The sequence below is a fragment of the Brachyistius frenatus genome, unplaced genomic scaffold, assembly GCF_029030835.1.
Source record: "Brachyistius frenatus isolate BFR_SWC_R1_liver_20210118 unplaced genomic scaffold, ASM2903083v1 Contig_26, whole genome shotgun sequence".
Classification (NCBI taxonomy): domain Eukaryota; kingdom Metazoa; phylum Chordata; class Actinopteri; family Embiotocidae; genus Brachyistius; species Brachyistius frenatus.
This window is the reverse complement of record NW_027210625.1, coordinates 4,525,001-4,538,831: the sequence shown is the minus strand read 5'-3', so window position 1 is coordinate 4,538,831 and position 13,831 is coordinate 4,525,001. Positions and strand designations below refer to the sequence as shown.

Genomic DNA, 13,831 nt, shown 5'->3' with positions numbered 1-13,831 from the left:
AGAGGACGGTGGGCCTGGTGGGGAAGATGATGCGAAGGAGAGATTGAAGAATATGAAATATTTAGAGGCAAAGGCTTGGTTAATTTGTCCGCAGTGTGAACTCGAACTTCATTATAACTCGAACAGAGGTGACGAGTATATTTCGCCTGCAACATGAGGGAATACGCGCCTCAGAATGATAATGATGATGACGGTAATAGCAAAGTTGATAAGGAAAGCATCACACATGGTGGTGTAACAGCTATTTCATTGAACAAAATATTAAAATATTCATGCTCCATATGCTTTTTGACAGCTATAGCCCTTTTTCATGTGCCCACACACACGCATATGGAGGCACTCATAGTGAGGATTGTCAGCGCATGCTGTGACATTATAACCATATCTATCATTAAGCAGTCTTTTCCCAGGCACAGCTGCTAATGAACGCACAGTAGTGAGACCGAGTTTGTCTGGAGGTGGTTGAGTGCATGAATGAGTGTGTCAACATTTGGAAAGCTGATGCAAGGTGGGGAGTGTGTGTGTGTGGTGTTTGCATGTTCTGTGAGTGAGAGCGCCTCTTTCATCAACACACGCACTCTCCTTTGCCTGAGTGAAGTTTATTATTTCATCATAAAAGTCCGCAAAAGGATCCTATTAAAGCGCGTAAACCTTGCCTTCAAAATAAAAGCACTTTTGGCAGACTGCAGCTCGCGAGGTTTTGAGATTATAAAGATGAACAAGAATTTGAAAGGAGATGTCAAATAATCTCCCTTATCATTAAAGTCATTTAAAATCCCCCTGCTTGTGTCTGTGTCTATTGTGTTGTCCAGGTTTGGTAAGAAGAAAGAAGACAAGAGCAAAGATGCAGCAAAAGCTTCAAAGAACAAACTGGATGCCCTGAGTGAGGAGGAGCTGGACAGGATCCCTGACAGCAGAGATGGGTATGGATCACTGGAATATTCTATTTTTGGTGTTGCACAGTTTAAAGTGTCATAAGTGAGAGGTTTACAAGACAGGAAAGTGCTGAGAGACCAAGAAAGTTAACACAATCGTTCGTGACAACAGTGAAGTGTTCTGATTGACACCTTACCTGACAAGTTGTGAACCATCCTGATGCAGAAAACTGCTCGGTTGGATGTGGAGCACAGCTGTCTTGCACAAGACTATCGAAGCTCATCCGGAGCTGAAGGATGCATGTTTTGTTCCTGTCCTCATGTGAAACTGCCTCCTCTCTGACAGCTACGATCCCCATTACGCCGAGATCCACTCTGGCCACGCAACCCCCGACCCGGCCTCCCTCCCCGACGTGGAGGACGACGACAGCGACCCCAACTATGCCCACATCGACAACTTCCGCCAGCCTCCTTCGCCCCAGTCACTGATCAGCCGCACGCCTTCTCCTGCAGCGCCATCATCGGGGCCCCAACTGCCTCATGTATCCTCCGAGGAGCTCGACGGAATCTACGCCAAGGTCAACAAGTCCAGACCTCCGCCTGCTCTGCAGAACCAGCATCAGTCACCGGCAGACAGGTGAGAGAGAGAAGACGACCGATGCTCTTTTGCGCTCCCTTGATTTCAGCTTCTTAGTCTGGTCTTTCATGTGTTTTTAATGTGCGTGTAGCATTCGCATCCTATTTTGTGTGTGCAGGTATGTACACACAAGGTCACTGGCCGTGGCTTGACTGGCATACGTGAGCGAGTATTTCCACATATCGACATTCATGGGCTGCCAAGCCGGAGAATGCATAAAACATGAATGGATGCTCACACCGTGGTAACACCCTCATACTGCATATGCACACGCATACACAGGAATTCCATGCATGATTCATGTAACTCTTCTGTTGTGTTTGCCGAAGAGTTGACCTCTTTAGATCTCTAAAAACACAATTAAAGTCATCTTAAAATAGTTCATATTTTCTAAATAGTTAGTTAGTTTGGGGTCACTTTTATTGCCAAGTATAAAATATCGAGAAATTTGCTTTTTTTTCTTCCCATCCTTTAAAAACTTTAAAAAACTGAGCCTTTTAAAATTCCTTTTAAAGGTTGCACATCCTCCCTCTCTGTGCCACATTCTCACACCCTCACCCCTACTGACACACACCCAAAAAAAACATATACAGGGTCCAGGTGCAGCAGTACACCTCTCTGAAAGCACATGGTTGCTTCCGCTCAGCCCCTCCCTTCAATTTATTGCTGTTTGAATTTCAAGCCACCTCAATTCTCAGGCCACCAGCTGTATCCTTTTCCGTTCATGCTCGCCTCTAAAATCACGCCGTCACCAGCGGCCAGTTCATGATACAGATATGAATGCAAAATTAATACGACTAGGGAGACAATTTGAGGGTTTCATGGATGCCATATTATGAACCGTAGCTTCAAATGAAGAGTATTAAAATCAACATCAATGGTGAAAGAACTGTTGCTCCTTTTAGACATGACCCCACCTTGTTTTGCAGGCTGAAATCAGGGGACTCTCTTGGCCGTCAAGAACATGCTTAGCTGTGCTGTCTGAGAAGTTTAAGAAGCTCCTACTCAGTGTTGAATTTTAAATGCACCGAGCTGGAGCTTGGTATTTCCATATGTCTTGCAAATTGATATCCTAAAATGACCTTTTCATTTTTACATGAATAGACCTAAAGATATATGCAAAAAAGGAAATAGTGTTGCCTTTTTAAGTTAGTTTGATGATAAAATGTACTTGAACGTGAGTAAAACCTATTACTTCGCATAATATTTGGGTGTCAGAGCCCCTCATTTTTAATCGAACAAAGGGTTTGTGCTTGCATAAGTACACTGCTTATCAATGTTGTCATTTCCTCCATATTATATACCGTATTATTACTGCTGAAGTTTTTGAAGCCTTAACTTTCAGCTACTTTTGTGTGTGAGAGAAAAAAAGAGGAGAACATGTAGAGGATTCTAATGCAAATTTATCATTTCCCATATGAAATAATACAGGCCACATTAAAACTTCCCTCAACTTAAACTCTCTGACAGAAATTACTATTGACTTGCAAATCAAAAACTAAGCCCCAGACACCCAATCTCATCCAGAAAAAGGGAGGATACAGAGAGAGAGAGAGAGAGAGAGAGACAAAGAGGTTGGACATGGAACGGAGACAGATGGAAATGGAAAGAAGCGACAGACTAAGGGAGAGAGAGACAAGAGAAAGCAGGAGAGGAGAAAGACAGAGCCAAAATGGCGAGCAAAAAAAAAAGAAAAAAGACGAGTTAGGCAGAGTAAATTCGAGAGAGAAGAAGTGACAGAGGAGAGGATGCAGACAAAAGAGGAGGAGGGATAATTAGCCACAGTCTAGCAGCCTGACAGATCTGTTAGACCACTTTAGCTCTCATCCACTAGTGGTGGGTACTTCATTACCAGCCTGTTTTCTCCCTCTCCTCTCTTTCTCCCTCTGTGTCTCCCTCGTGCTCTTGGTGTGTCACTGATCCATTCTGCCTCCACTGTTTGCTCGTAATGTATATTAGATCGTCTTTAGCATTAGCATGATGGACGAGGAGCCTTCTTTGGCTTGTTAACTGCATGTGAGGGTGTCCAGAGAGACAGATAGGAATACATGTTTTATATTGTTGTTAGTGAATGGTCATATTTGATTGTTCATAGTTTTTAAGTGATATGTAATATGTTGAAAATCAGTAATTGTACACAAGGAGAAGAGGCACAAACATACATGCGTCCTAAATGTTTTCATTTAGAAGCGCATGTGCTCCTATGGAGAAACGTAGAGCCCTGTATGGTCAGGCTTTCAATGTATATTAACCTGCAGGTCACAGCTGTCCCTAATGAATGCGTTATTTACTCCTGTTTGTTTGCTAAAAACTGCAGCGACCACATTTTAAAGCTGAAACTGCACATTGTATATTTTTCACCTGTTAAAGATTAAAGATCGATATTCAAACTCTTCATTTGGGCCACAGTTGTAATAAACTAGATATTTTCCCTTAAAAACCCCGGTTGGACTTTTGGCATCATACATACACATTCACACACGTTCCCTCATTGCTGGCTTTTTTCCTTCCACCACCTGCGGCTTGGACGAGGGCACTCATTCACAAAGTCTGTACATCTGTTAAAACACATGCAGCAAGCAGTGTGGTTGGAACCCCCATGCCTTTCATTCTCACAGACACACACACACACACACACACACACACACACACACACACACACACACACACACACACACACACACACACACACACACACACACACACACACACACACACACACACACACACACACACACATACATGGGCAGCAACAGACATGAACACAGCCACCCACATGCAATATTTCTGCAAGGAAGCCCAGTGTAACTTAGCAACAATTCTGTGTGTGGTCCATGGAGCTTTTACTGCACCAAAAAAAGATCATAGGTGTAATATTACTCACTGTGTGTGTGTGTAAATCTATAAGTTGACGTGCAAACAAGCTTGATTTTTACTTCTCGAGTTTGATTATGTTGCTACAAAATAGTCTTTTACAGCAGGAGCAAGATTTTTATTGTCTCCAAGGAAGCAAAGTATCTGCTCCTTTCATCTTTTGCATTACTTGGTTGTAATGATTGCTGCAGAAAAGAATATCATTGTACATATGAGCGATGGTGTGTGAAATCCTAATATAACTTTATCCAAATGTTTTTGAAGGTAAATTTGGAACCCTCTGCATCTCTGCTGCATGTGTTTGCATAGTTTTACCAACTGAGACATGTTACCCACCCTCCTCCCCTCCCTTCCTGTCAAGGCCCTCGACAGTGGACTTCTAGCACTGTCTCCCTAATTTACTGTCGGACATTTTCATTAGGCCTTCAATGGCAGGTGTGTACCATGATGAGCGTCACATTTGATTAGAGCTGTGCTAGAGGCTGACCTGTGGAGAAAAAAGGTTAGCTATGCTTGTCAAATTTTATTAGCCAGAAGGCAGTCTTTGCGGCGGGAGCAAGAAACAGAGAGACGAGATGAAAGAGGAGTGAGAGAAAGAGAGGCCAAAGTGCAGAGATGTGAAGGCTTGGCAGAGGTGTGTTGTAAAATGCACCGTTGTGCTAAGAAAAGGAAGATGAAGGTGAGCTTGTAAGCTACGTAAACGACACATCAGCGAGCATGCGCCTGGATTTCTGGCATGGTCTAAGCAGTGGATACATGAAGATACATGTTTCCAGTGTTACCAGACACTGTGATAAAGTCCAATTCTTAAAAACCACCCTGGACAGACTTTATTAATATTGTAATAAGATGCTACATGATCTTGATTCATTGGGTCATTTTACAACTCCTGAATTCTGTTGGTTTCCTTTTTATCCTCTCGCTTTAGGTGCCCATTTATTCCCCCATATACAGAAGTAGTGTGAAAGAGGTGCAAAGCAAACATCCTATAAGGAAAGTACCCATTATGACAGACGCTGAAATTCACCTTTTTTGTATTGCAAACAGAAAAACTACATCCGCTTGTTTTCTGCTAAAGATTTAGTCGTCTGACAGCATCCTCCTGAGGATGAGCTCAAGGAAAAAGACTATTCCCTAGAAAACAGCACGTCATTAGTGTAGCCTGCATATTAAGCTGTTGTTGTCTTGTGTGCCTTTAAAGTGTCTTTTATTGTTCCTTTATTTAAGCATTACAATGTTCCTTCTTTGCATTGACGCAGCTTCCAGCTCCTCTTTTGTCCGTAGTCTGTTACATAGAAGGAGCAGACTGTTACTGGAGGCTAGTTTTAGATTGTGAGTTAATGAAGTTACTTTTGTTTTTTATGTCTGTCTAACAGAAAACGGATACATGGTGAGTAATGTGTCTGTTGCATTTGATGCTAGGCTTTGTCATGTTCAGCTATGCCTCCAGACCTTTTGGGAATGATGGCTTTTGAAATGTGAGTAGTGGCTGAGATGTGATCAGTTTTGACCGGAAAGCACATTTTTCTTCTCGGATTTATTTTTCCCTGAGGAGGTCAAAGAATCACAAAAAAAAAGCTAAATTAGATAATCTGATATAGAACAAAGAATTTTTTTTTAAATCTTTGGATTTTACTGAAGTGCAAAATTTCACAAAATTACCACAACATTGGTACTCATTATAAGCTTTGGCTCTGATGTAAATTCTTCATGACAACTGCAAGGTATTCTAAGTTATAACTATCAACTAACCATCAAAAAGTGCATGAAAATTTGGATTCATTTGGGTTAATGCCGTGGTACCCAGCCCCCTAGGTTGCAGTGGACTCAAATTAAGAGAATAAATCTGTTCATTTCTTTAAGTTTTTGGGAGGGCAACAGTAAAATCCCTTTTTTTTTCTTTTTTTTTTTTCCATCGCTTTCATTTTGGACCTCCACTGAGTTTCTGTCTGAGTGTATTCCCAATTTTACACCAGGAATCCAAACATTGACCATGCGCTTTGATGTGTGCTTACCTCCAGCATGCAAGCAGCAAAGAAAAACCTGCCTGCTTTGGCTATTTTTCCCCCCAGTGTGTTGTGTTTAAATCAGCTGGCCGCAGCAAGAAGAAGTCGCCAAACCAGCCGGCGGCAGTGCGCGCTTCCTAATTAGTCTGCCCTCACACTGGCTAACACCACGGGATAGTTGCTTCTCTCACACATTTCTCTCCCGCTCACTTTCATACAACCAACGGTTTTGTTCTCCCTCCAGTTCTCCCTGTTCGTTCTTTCGCTCGTTTCCAAGTTTCCATCTTGGGTTTTATGTTGTTGTTTGCTTTTTGCTCTCATTCTGTCTTGTGACACATCTTTCATTTCCTGCTCCTGTGTCTCATCTTCCTCCCTCAGTCTCCATCCTCCTCCGGTTTTCCTTCTCACGGCACGCTCTTAGATCAACCTACATAGTCAGATACTGTGAAATATGGATGAAATAAGATATCAATTTCTGTGGTTAAGTTAATATAGCAAAATAACACTTTATTGATTTATTACTTAGTCGTGGTGTAGAGTATTTACACGTCAGACTGAAACATTAGTGTAAACAAAATGGCAGAAAATCACTAGAATCCCTACACAACCTAATTTAGATTAGATTAGATTAATTTGGATTTATTACAACTGACACCTCTTTTTTTTCCCCTTTTGGTTCTTTCTATTCAGCACATAGTTCTGTGTTTGTTGAGATCTGAGAAGACAGCATCGTTCTCAAACCTCAGCACACACACACTGAAAGATTAGGCTACAACACAGGGTGTCCCATTAGTGTTCGTTAGTGGAAGTTTTGGCTCCCAACAAACAAGTAAGTCTTGATCAGAGTTGTGGATATGAGACAGAGCGAGAGAGACCAAAACATAGTTTTATTTGGTCTATATAACTCGCAAAAACAAATGAATGAAATTGAGATTCGTCTAGCGAGAAAAAAAAAAGCCTCTGAAAGCTGATAAATTTACTGAATTATTACCTAGAATTATATCCTTTCAGTAGCAGATTGCCTTGTGCCGGCACAGTTGCCCGTCTCTCACAGTGTTGCTTCCCTAATTGAGGCATAAATCCCAGAAAACCAGTTTATAAAAGTTTTTCCACACATAACGTAGAATATGAGAAATACCAGCCGTGTTTCTCAGCTGACTCTTCTGTCTTTGCTCTGTTTTACTTTCTTGATGTCATTAAAATTCTTATGTCACAATGAGAAAGCTGGGGATTGGTACGGCTTAGAACTATTGTTGATGCATCTGGCCTCGGGCGTGCAGACACACAAACAGCAGCAGTTTATTAGCTGCTGATGACAACAAGGTAGCCTACCTGTCTGTCTCCTAATACACACACACACACACACATACAGGACAGGACACACAAATGTGTGTGCTGTTACATACACACACTCATTTATCCCTTTTCTTTCACTGTTTGGGAAGCCTGCCGAGTTGTCAACTCGTCAAACTGCTACTCCACAAACCTCGAGGCCCCCCACACCCCCACCCCACCCCCAATGTTTTATCCAGAATCAGCCTCTGTCTTCAGCCATTAATATGATAATATTTGGCGTTGTCAGTGATGGAGGCCGCGGCATAATGAGATAATTACAGTGTTGTTTCATTTGGAGAGCGACACGCACGCTCAATCAAAATGGCAGGCCTAATTACGGGCCCAGGGATTGGCTAATGGGATCGCTAGAAGAGGGGTGGCGTGGAAAAAACAAATCTCAACTTGGCTCTGTGCATCCGTTCTCTGAGGGTCTGTTTGTTTGTGTGTGGAAGCGCGGGGGGTGGGAGGGAAGGTATGTGGGTGGAGGGGCAGAGTGTAAGTAAGAACAATAAAAAGCAAGTAGCAAGCAAATAAATAAATAATACAAGAGATGAATATGTGAATATCTTAATAGCAAGGTTGTCTGCAGCACTTAGGGGGGGGAAAGAGATTAGTATTGATTAGCTGTGCGTTGAAACCAGCCATTAAACCAATCTCAAGAAGCAACAATTAACGCGGTGCTGGACCGAACGCCGCCTCAGATATCCATCTTTATAAAACACAAGCATCTGTGCTGGCACTTCATCGAAGCACGGAAACTTTTCCAAAGTTCTTTCCTCGTGGCAGCAAGTCAGGATTGAGTTTTGTGCCCTGAGTGTGCCGACTGGGACTCCTTAGAGATGGCGGCACGCGCACACACGTTTGTGTAGAATGATAGCGACACTTTGCATATCAACACACTGGCAGAGAGACGTGCGTGACTCAGCCTTCTGTCCCCGCTGAGTTGGATGGAAGACGGGCTGCATTAAATCAGAGCACAAACTGTCGCCGTGTGTCCCACATTACAAATTGGACGCACGCGTAAATACACACTTTTATCCATTCCTGAGTTTGTATTCGCACGCAAACGCACACTCGGAGTCTCATCCAGATTTTTTTAATTAAAGGCAGGGTCACGAGAGACTTGAACATGTAAGCTATGTACTTCACTAATGAACCTCTCTCCCTCTGCTCTCTCCTTCGCTCCATTTTTGGTCAATATCTGCCTGCAGGTCACACCATTAGGATGTAAGGTGTGTTTGATGAAGCCTGTGTGGATGTTTGTGTCGTGGACAAAGGCCTTTTACACTGTTCTGTTATTAAATGTATTTGAGTTTTACAGATGCAGAGGAAGGGTGGAAAGTTTCTTTTTTGTATTACTTTTTTTCTGAATATTTTCATACAGCGTGTATCTCCCGACGGCATATCAGTGTCAATATTAGATACCCGTTTCCACAGCAGCCAGTAAACACAGATAAACGACAGCACTATGTCGTACTTTGGTACCTCCTGAAGGATTGTGCTCACTCAGGCGCTAACTGTTTGTCTGTTGCCTTTTGTGTGTGTGTGTGTGTGTGTGTGTGTGTGTGTGTGTGTGTGTGTGTGTGTGTGTGTGTGTGTGTGTGTGTGTGTGTGTGTGTGTGTGTGTGTGTGTGTGTGTGTGTGTGTACATGTGTGCATCCACATCCCTTGTTTATGTGTGCCCGGCTCTGTATTCTCAGGTGTGTGCAGCTTATCTAGCATTAAGGTCCAGTGAGCATGATGATGTTTCTCTTTAAGTTTTGTCCCTATTCTGTCCTAAGTTCTTATCTCTTTACTTTTTTTTTTTTTTCTCCTCCTCTTTTATTCAGGTATTCTTCCTTTTCACCTTTGAGTCACTTTTCTGCAGGAGGTCAGGTTCAGCGCCACCATTTTGGGTGTTGACTTGTCAATCTGTCTGTCTGTAGTTCAATCCTTGATAGCACCCAATTGCTCCACAGGACTTTCAAGTGAAAAGGTGCTGCCATCAAACGTGTTATACTGTTGCAATTCCATTTTTTTTCCACCTCGCTTTTCTCTGTCAGCTGGAGAGAGTTCAGTTCAGGCGCTGATGTCTTCTCAGAGGCGATACTTTGTGGATATTATCTGTCTGCCTGTCAGTCTTCCTGTGCTGTTAAGGGTTGTCATTGTGAGGCAAAGAATACCGGTGGATAAAAAAAAAAAAAACATCATACCATATTCTATCGGATGCTTGCTTCACTTTTTAAAAAAAATTATTATTATTATTCCCAGCTGTGGTCAGACATCAAACATCTTTACAGCTGTAGATTTTGACATTAATGCTGAGAATCTAATTAATTCTGTACATTTTTACCTCTGTCTCCATGCAGTGATCAGCGTCTCCTGGGGTTGCGTAGGGAGTACCAGCAGGCCCGAGCTGCTCCGAGTTATGAGGAGCTTGAAGCAGCACGACGTCGAGTCCTGGAGCACGACCCGCACCGGGTGAGTCTGCTTGGGTATCGACGTGTAGCCTAGAAATGAGTTTTCAGCACCAAAACAAATGTTTGTCCTCAACATTCATTAAAACAAAAAAAAATATTTAATGACACGTTTTATGGCGGGTCACTAACGAGGCATTAATGTTAAAATAAAGGGGATATGTCTGTTTGCGTACCTGTCTCTGGAGCACTCTGCTGTTCCTGTGAGACCATCCTGTTTTCCCCTCCCAGGCTATTTTCAGCTCTCTTGTTAACATTTTGAGGTGTTGTGTGCCATTGAGGCGGTGCCCGCTCTACTCCTCATTTAGTTTATGGAGGGATCTAATAGACCAGTGACATTTCCATCCACCCTTTCTCTCTCTTTTGCTCTTATCCTATTGCTTTCCCATTTTCCTCTCCTGTACCTTGCTCTCCCTTCCTTCTCACTCTTATTTTGGAGGGAGCAACAATGGCCTGAAATCCCTGACTGTAGTAGTTGCCCCTTCTAACCAAGCTGCACTGAACATGTATTGATCCAGCCTGAGGAATCATTTCATTTACCTCCGTACACTCCCGAACTCAGCATACTCACCATAGAAATCGATAGCCATTTATCACCCTTTTTTTTTTTTTTTTTTTTAATAGCAAGCCCAAAGATGCGGAAAATCACACTTTGATCCAAATCATAATCACTGAATCTAGCTGTGGCGATTAGCAAAGGCATTTCCTCAGAGCCAGATTTATTTTTCATTAAATAACACAACTGAGCAAAGAGAGAAGCAGAGGCATCGGGGAAATTTGGGATGGATTTACTGACAGCATCGCCGATACCCAATCACCTGCCACAACCGGCCCCCTGCTGCGCTCACTCCCTCACTTATTGTAGCCTGTGTTTATTGAGCAATGAAGCCCTGTGAACCAGGCTTCATTAGTCACTCACAGGCACACGCCACAGTTGCCTGTCTTTGGGGCCCAAAGGGTTTCGTCACTCCTTACACGTCCCCGTGCGGCATGTGTTTGTGCCACGAGTCGCCGTGACTCAGTCGTGCCGAAAACTCTGTTTGCAATTAAAGCGCGGTAAGCGTGAGGTGCAACCATTGGTCGGATTGTTATTTTTCACCCAAAAGAAGACAGCGGTGTCTGCAGTAAAAAGCAGCAGTGGGTTCCTCCCCCGAGGTGCCCGATAATGAAACACTCCCCTCACAATCAAACACACATACGTAGTGCGAACAGCAACACTAAAACGTCACGAAAGTTGTGTTGGGTGTATAAAAAGAGAGAAGACGATAGTTTAATGTTACGGTGACACATTTCCTGATGGCTACTGTAGAATTTTGTATTTATATATAAATAGTTACAAATGTTACCAAATCTGAGGAGTATCTTACATTTAAGTCTAATCTTGATGTTTCCTGGAAGTTTTCATTCGTCAATGTTGAATACTGATGAATAAAATAGTAGCATTAGACAAATATAAGACATAATTGAAGCTGTTTTGTTTGTGATGCTGGTTGTTCTTCGACAGAGTTATCAGCGCCCACAGCTTTCGATTCACCAAGATATCACTCCCTAGTCACCTATTTTACTCTCTTTGGAAAAGAAAAGTGTAAATGCAGACCGCTTGAGTGTGGCGCTCACTCTGCCTTGTTTGATGAGCCTTTTAGTCGACACCTCCGCCACCACCTCGACCACACCGCGCTGCTCTTTTATACTCAGCCGTGTCTGCAGCCTTGAATGGTTAAAAAGGTTTTCTGAGCTCTCCACACAAGGCCAGGAGCACCATTTTCCCTCTCTGAGTGGTTTATGTGTGTTTGAAAGAGAAGATGAGTGTGTGTGTGTGTGTGTGTGTGTGTGTGTGTGTGTGTGTGTGTGTGTGTGTGTGTGTGTGTGTGTGTGTGTGTGTGTGTGTGTGTGTGTGTGTGTGTGTGTGTGTGTGTGTGTGTGTGTGTGTGTGTGTGTGTGTGTGTGTGTGTGTTTCACTCTCCTCTGCTACAGGATCTTGGGTAACACACTAACCTCAACTGACATAAACAAAAGAGGAAAAACGACTGGTTACAATATCTATTCGTGTCCCTGTTTATTCTTCCTGCGGTCGTCTATCAGCATGATCCGAAATTGGAGTTCCTTGTGAGGGTGTGTGTCATGCCACATTTAAGTGGGTGTCACTGGCTTGTCTGTGTGTGTGTGTGTGTGTGTGTGTGTGTGTGCAGCTAAATCCGCTCTTCAAAAAGGACCTCATGTCTTTCGTCCTCATTTCTTTTTCTAACTCCGCTCCCTCTGTCTATCTGTCTCTAATTTGACCCTTCCTCCGTGTTCCCTGTCTGCGGATAGGTCACATTTGTAATTATGCCAATCACACTGTCCTGCTCTCTCTGCCTATTTTCTCCATATGCTAATGATAGGCTCTCTGTAAGTCTTGATGGCCAATTAAACCACAAAAGTACATGAGAAGTTTCTTTTCATAGACTCCTTTGTTCTGTAAGTTGAGTGTGGGAATAACTTTTCACGAGACACCACATTGTTGCTGCAGAGACGGATCTTGATGTAGTTGTAGTTCAAGTTCAAGATATAAATATTTTAAGTAATATTTTCCATGGTACATTTTAAAAGGCTATTAGAAATGTTTGGTAAAAATTGAAGCCGCAGTGGTCGAGATAGTAGCCTTGGTCACTTGTCTGGGTCCAGCTCCAAACTTCATTGTGTACTCAGTTAGGTTCTGCTCAATTCAACCACATGCAGGATCAGATCTTGCCATCCTTTGGTGCATTGAGGCTTGGTCTAACAGTCTTCTTGGCTCTTTTGGATTGGCTCTTTTTATTTTTAGAACTGATTGTTAATTTTCCACAGATTTCTTTTGAATGGCTTTTAAAAGAAAAGAAAAGAAAAGAAAAGAAAAGAAAATAAACCTCTACAACTGGGGATATTTTCTCCACAGTGACAGAAGACATTATGTAACTGATTTCAAAGGCAGAGTACATGATTGATCATCATGTTTAAAATTTGTGGAGTTCCCTGTTAAAATGATGATATCTGTCAGAGAGAATGACATTAATCATCTATTCACCCTTTTTAGAGGAACACTTACATAATTGTTGCAATTGTACTTATCGCTGTTTGTTTTTCTTTCTTTCTTTCTTTCTTTCTTTCTTTCTTTCTTTCTTTCTTTCTTTCTTTCTTTTCTTCCTTCGCTCATTCCTCTCACCTTTAGCCTGTTTTCTTGCCCCCTGGTGGTTATAATTGGACATCCAGTAATGTCTCCAGCTGGTGCACTGACCAGGACGTCTTATTCACCTCCTCTCACACAGTTGAATATCCAGAAAGGTTCGCCTTTTCCCCCCTCCAGTCCTGATTGCATGTGTATGACATGTTTATTATAACGGAGATCTACTTGATGTGCATCATATCTGACTGTGTATGACATGTTTATTATAACGTAGATCTACTTGATGTGCGTCATATCTGACCATGCGTATCATGGTCAGCTTGAATGAATGAGCCAGAACCTTGTTTGCCCGGTGTAACAAAGACTCACAGTATAGCAGGAACACACACACACACACACACACACACACACACACACACACACACACACACACACACACACACACACACACACACACATGAAGTCATGCATCTTATCTTCAACTCATTACCCCGTGAGTCGTAAAC

At 42.6% G+C, this 13,831-nt stretch overlaps 1 protein-coding gene across 2 annotated transcripts in view; it reads left to right on the top strand.

Annotated features, from left to right (window-relative positions):
- pard3ba (par-3 family cell polarity regulator beta a) overlaps positions 1-13,831 on the top strand; it is a 133,322-nt gene that overhangs the window by 93,905 nt on the left and 25,586 nt on the right. For both annotated transcript variants that reach the window (XM_069698408.1, XM_069698407.1), the window contains 3 exons: positions 813-923; positions 1,222-1,512; positions 10,076-10,187. In XM_069698408.1, coding sequence (XP_069554509.1) covers positions 813-923; positions 1,222-1,512; positions 10,076-10,187 — 514 coding nt within the window. The remainder of the gene's footprint in view (positions 1-812; positions 924-1,221; positions 1,513-10,075; positions 10,188-13,831) is intronic.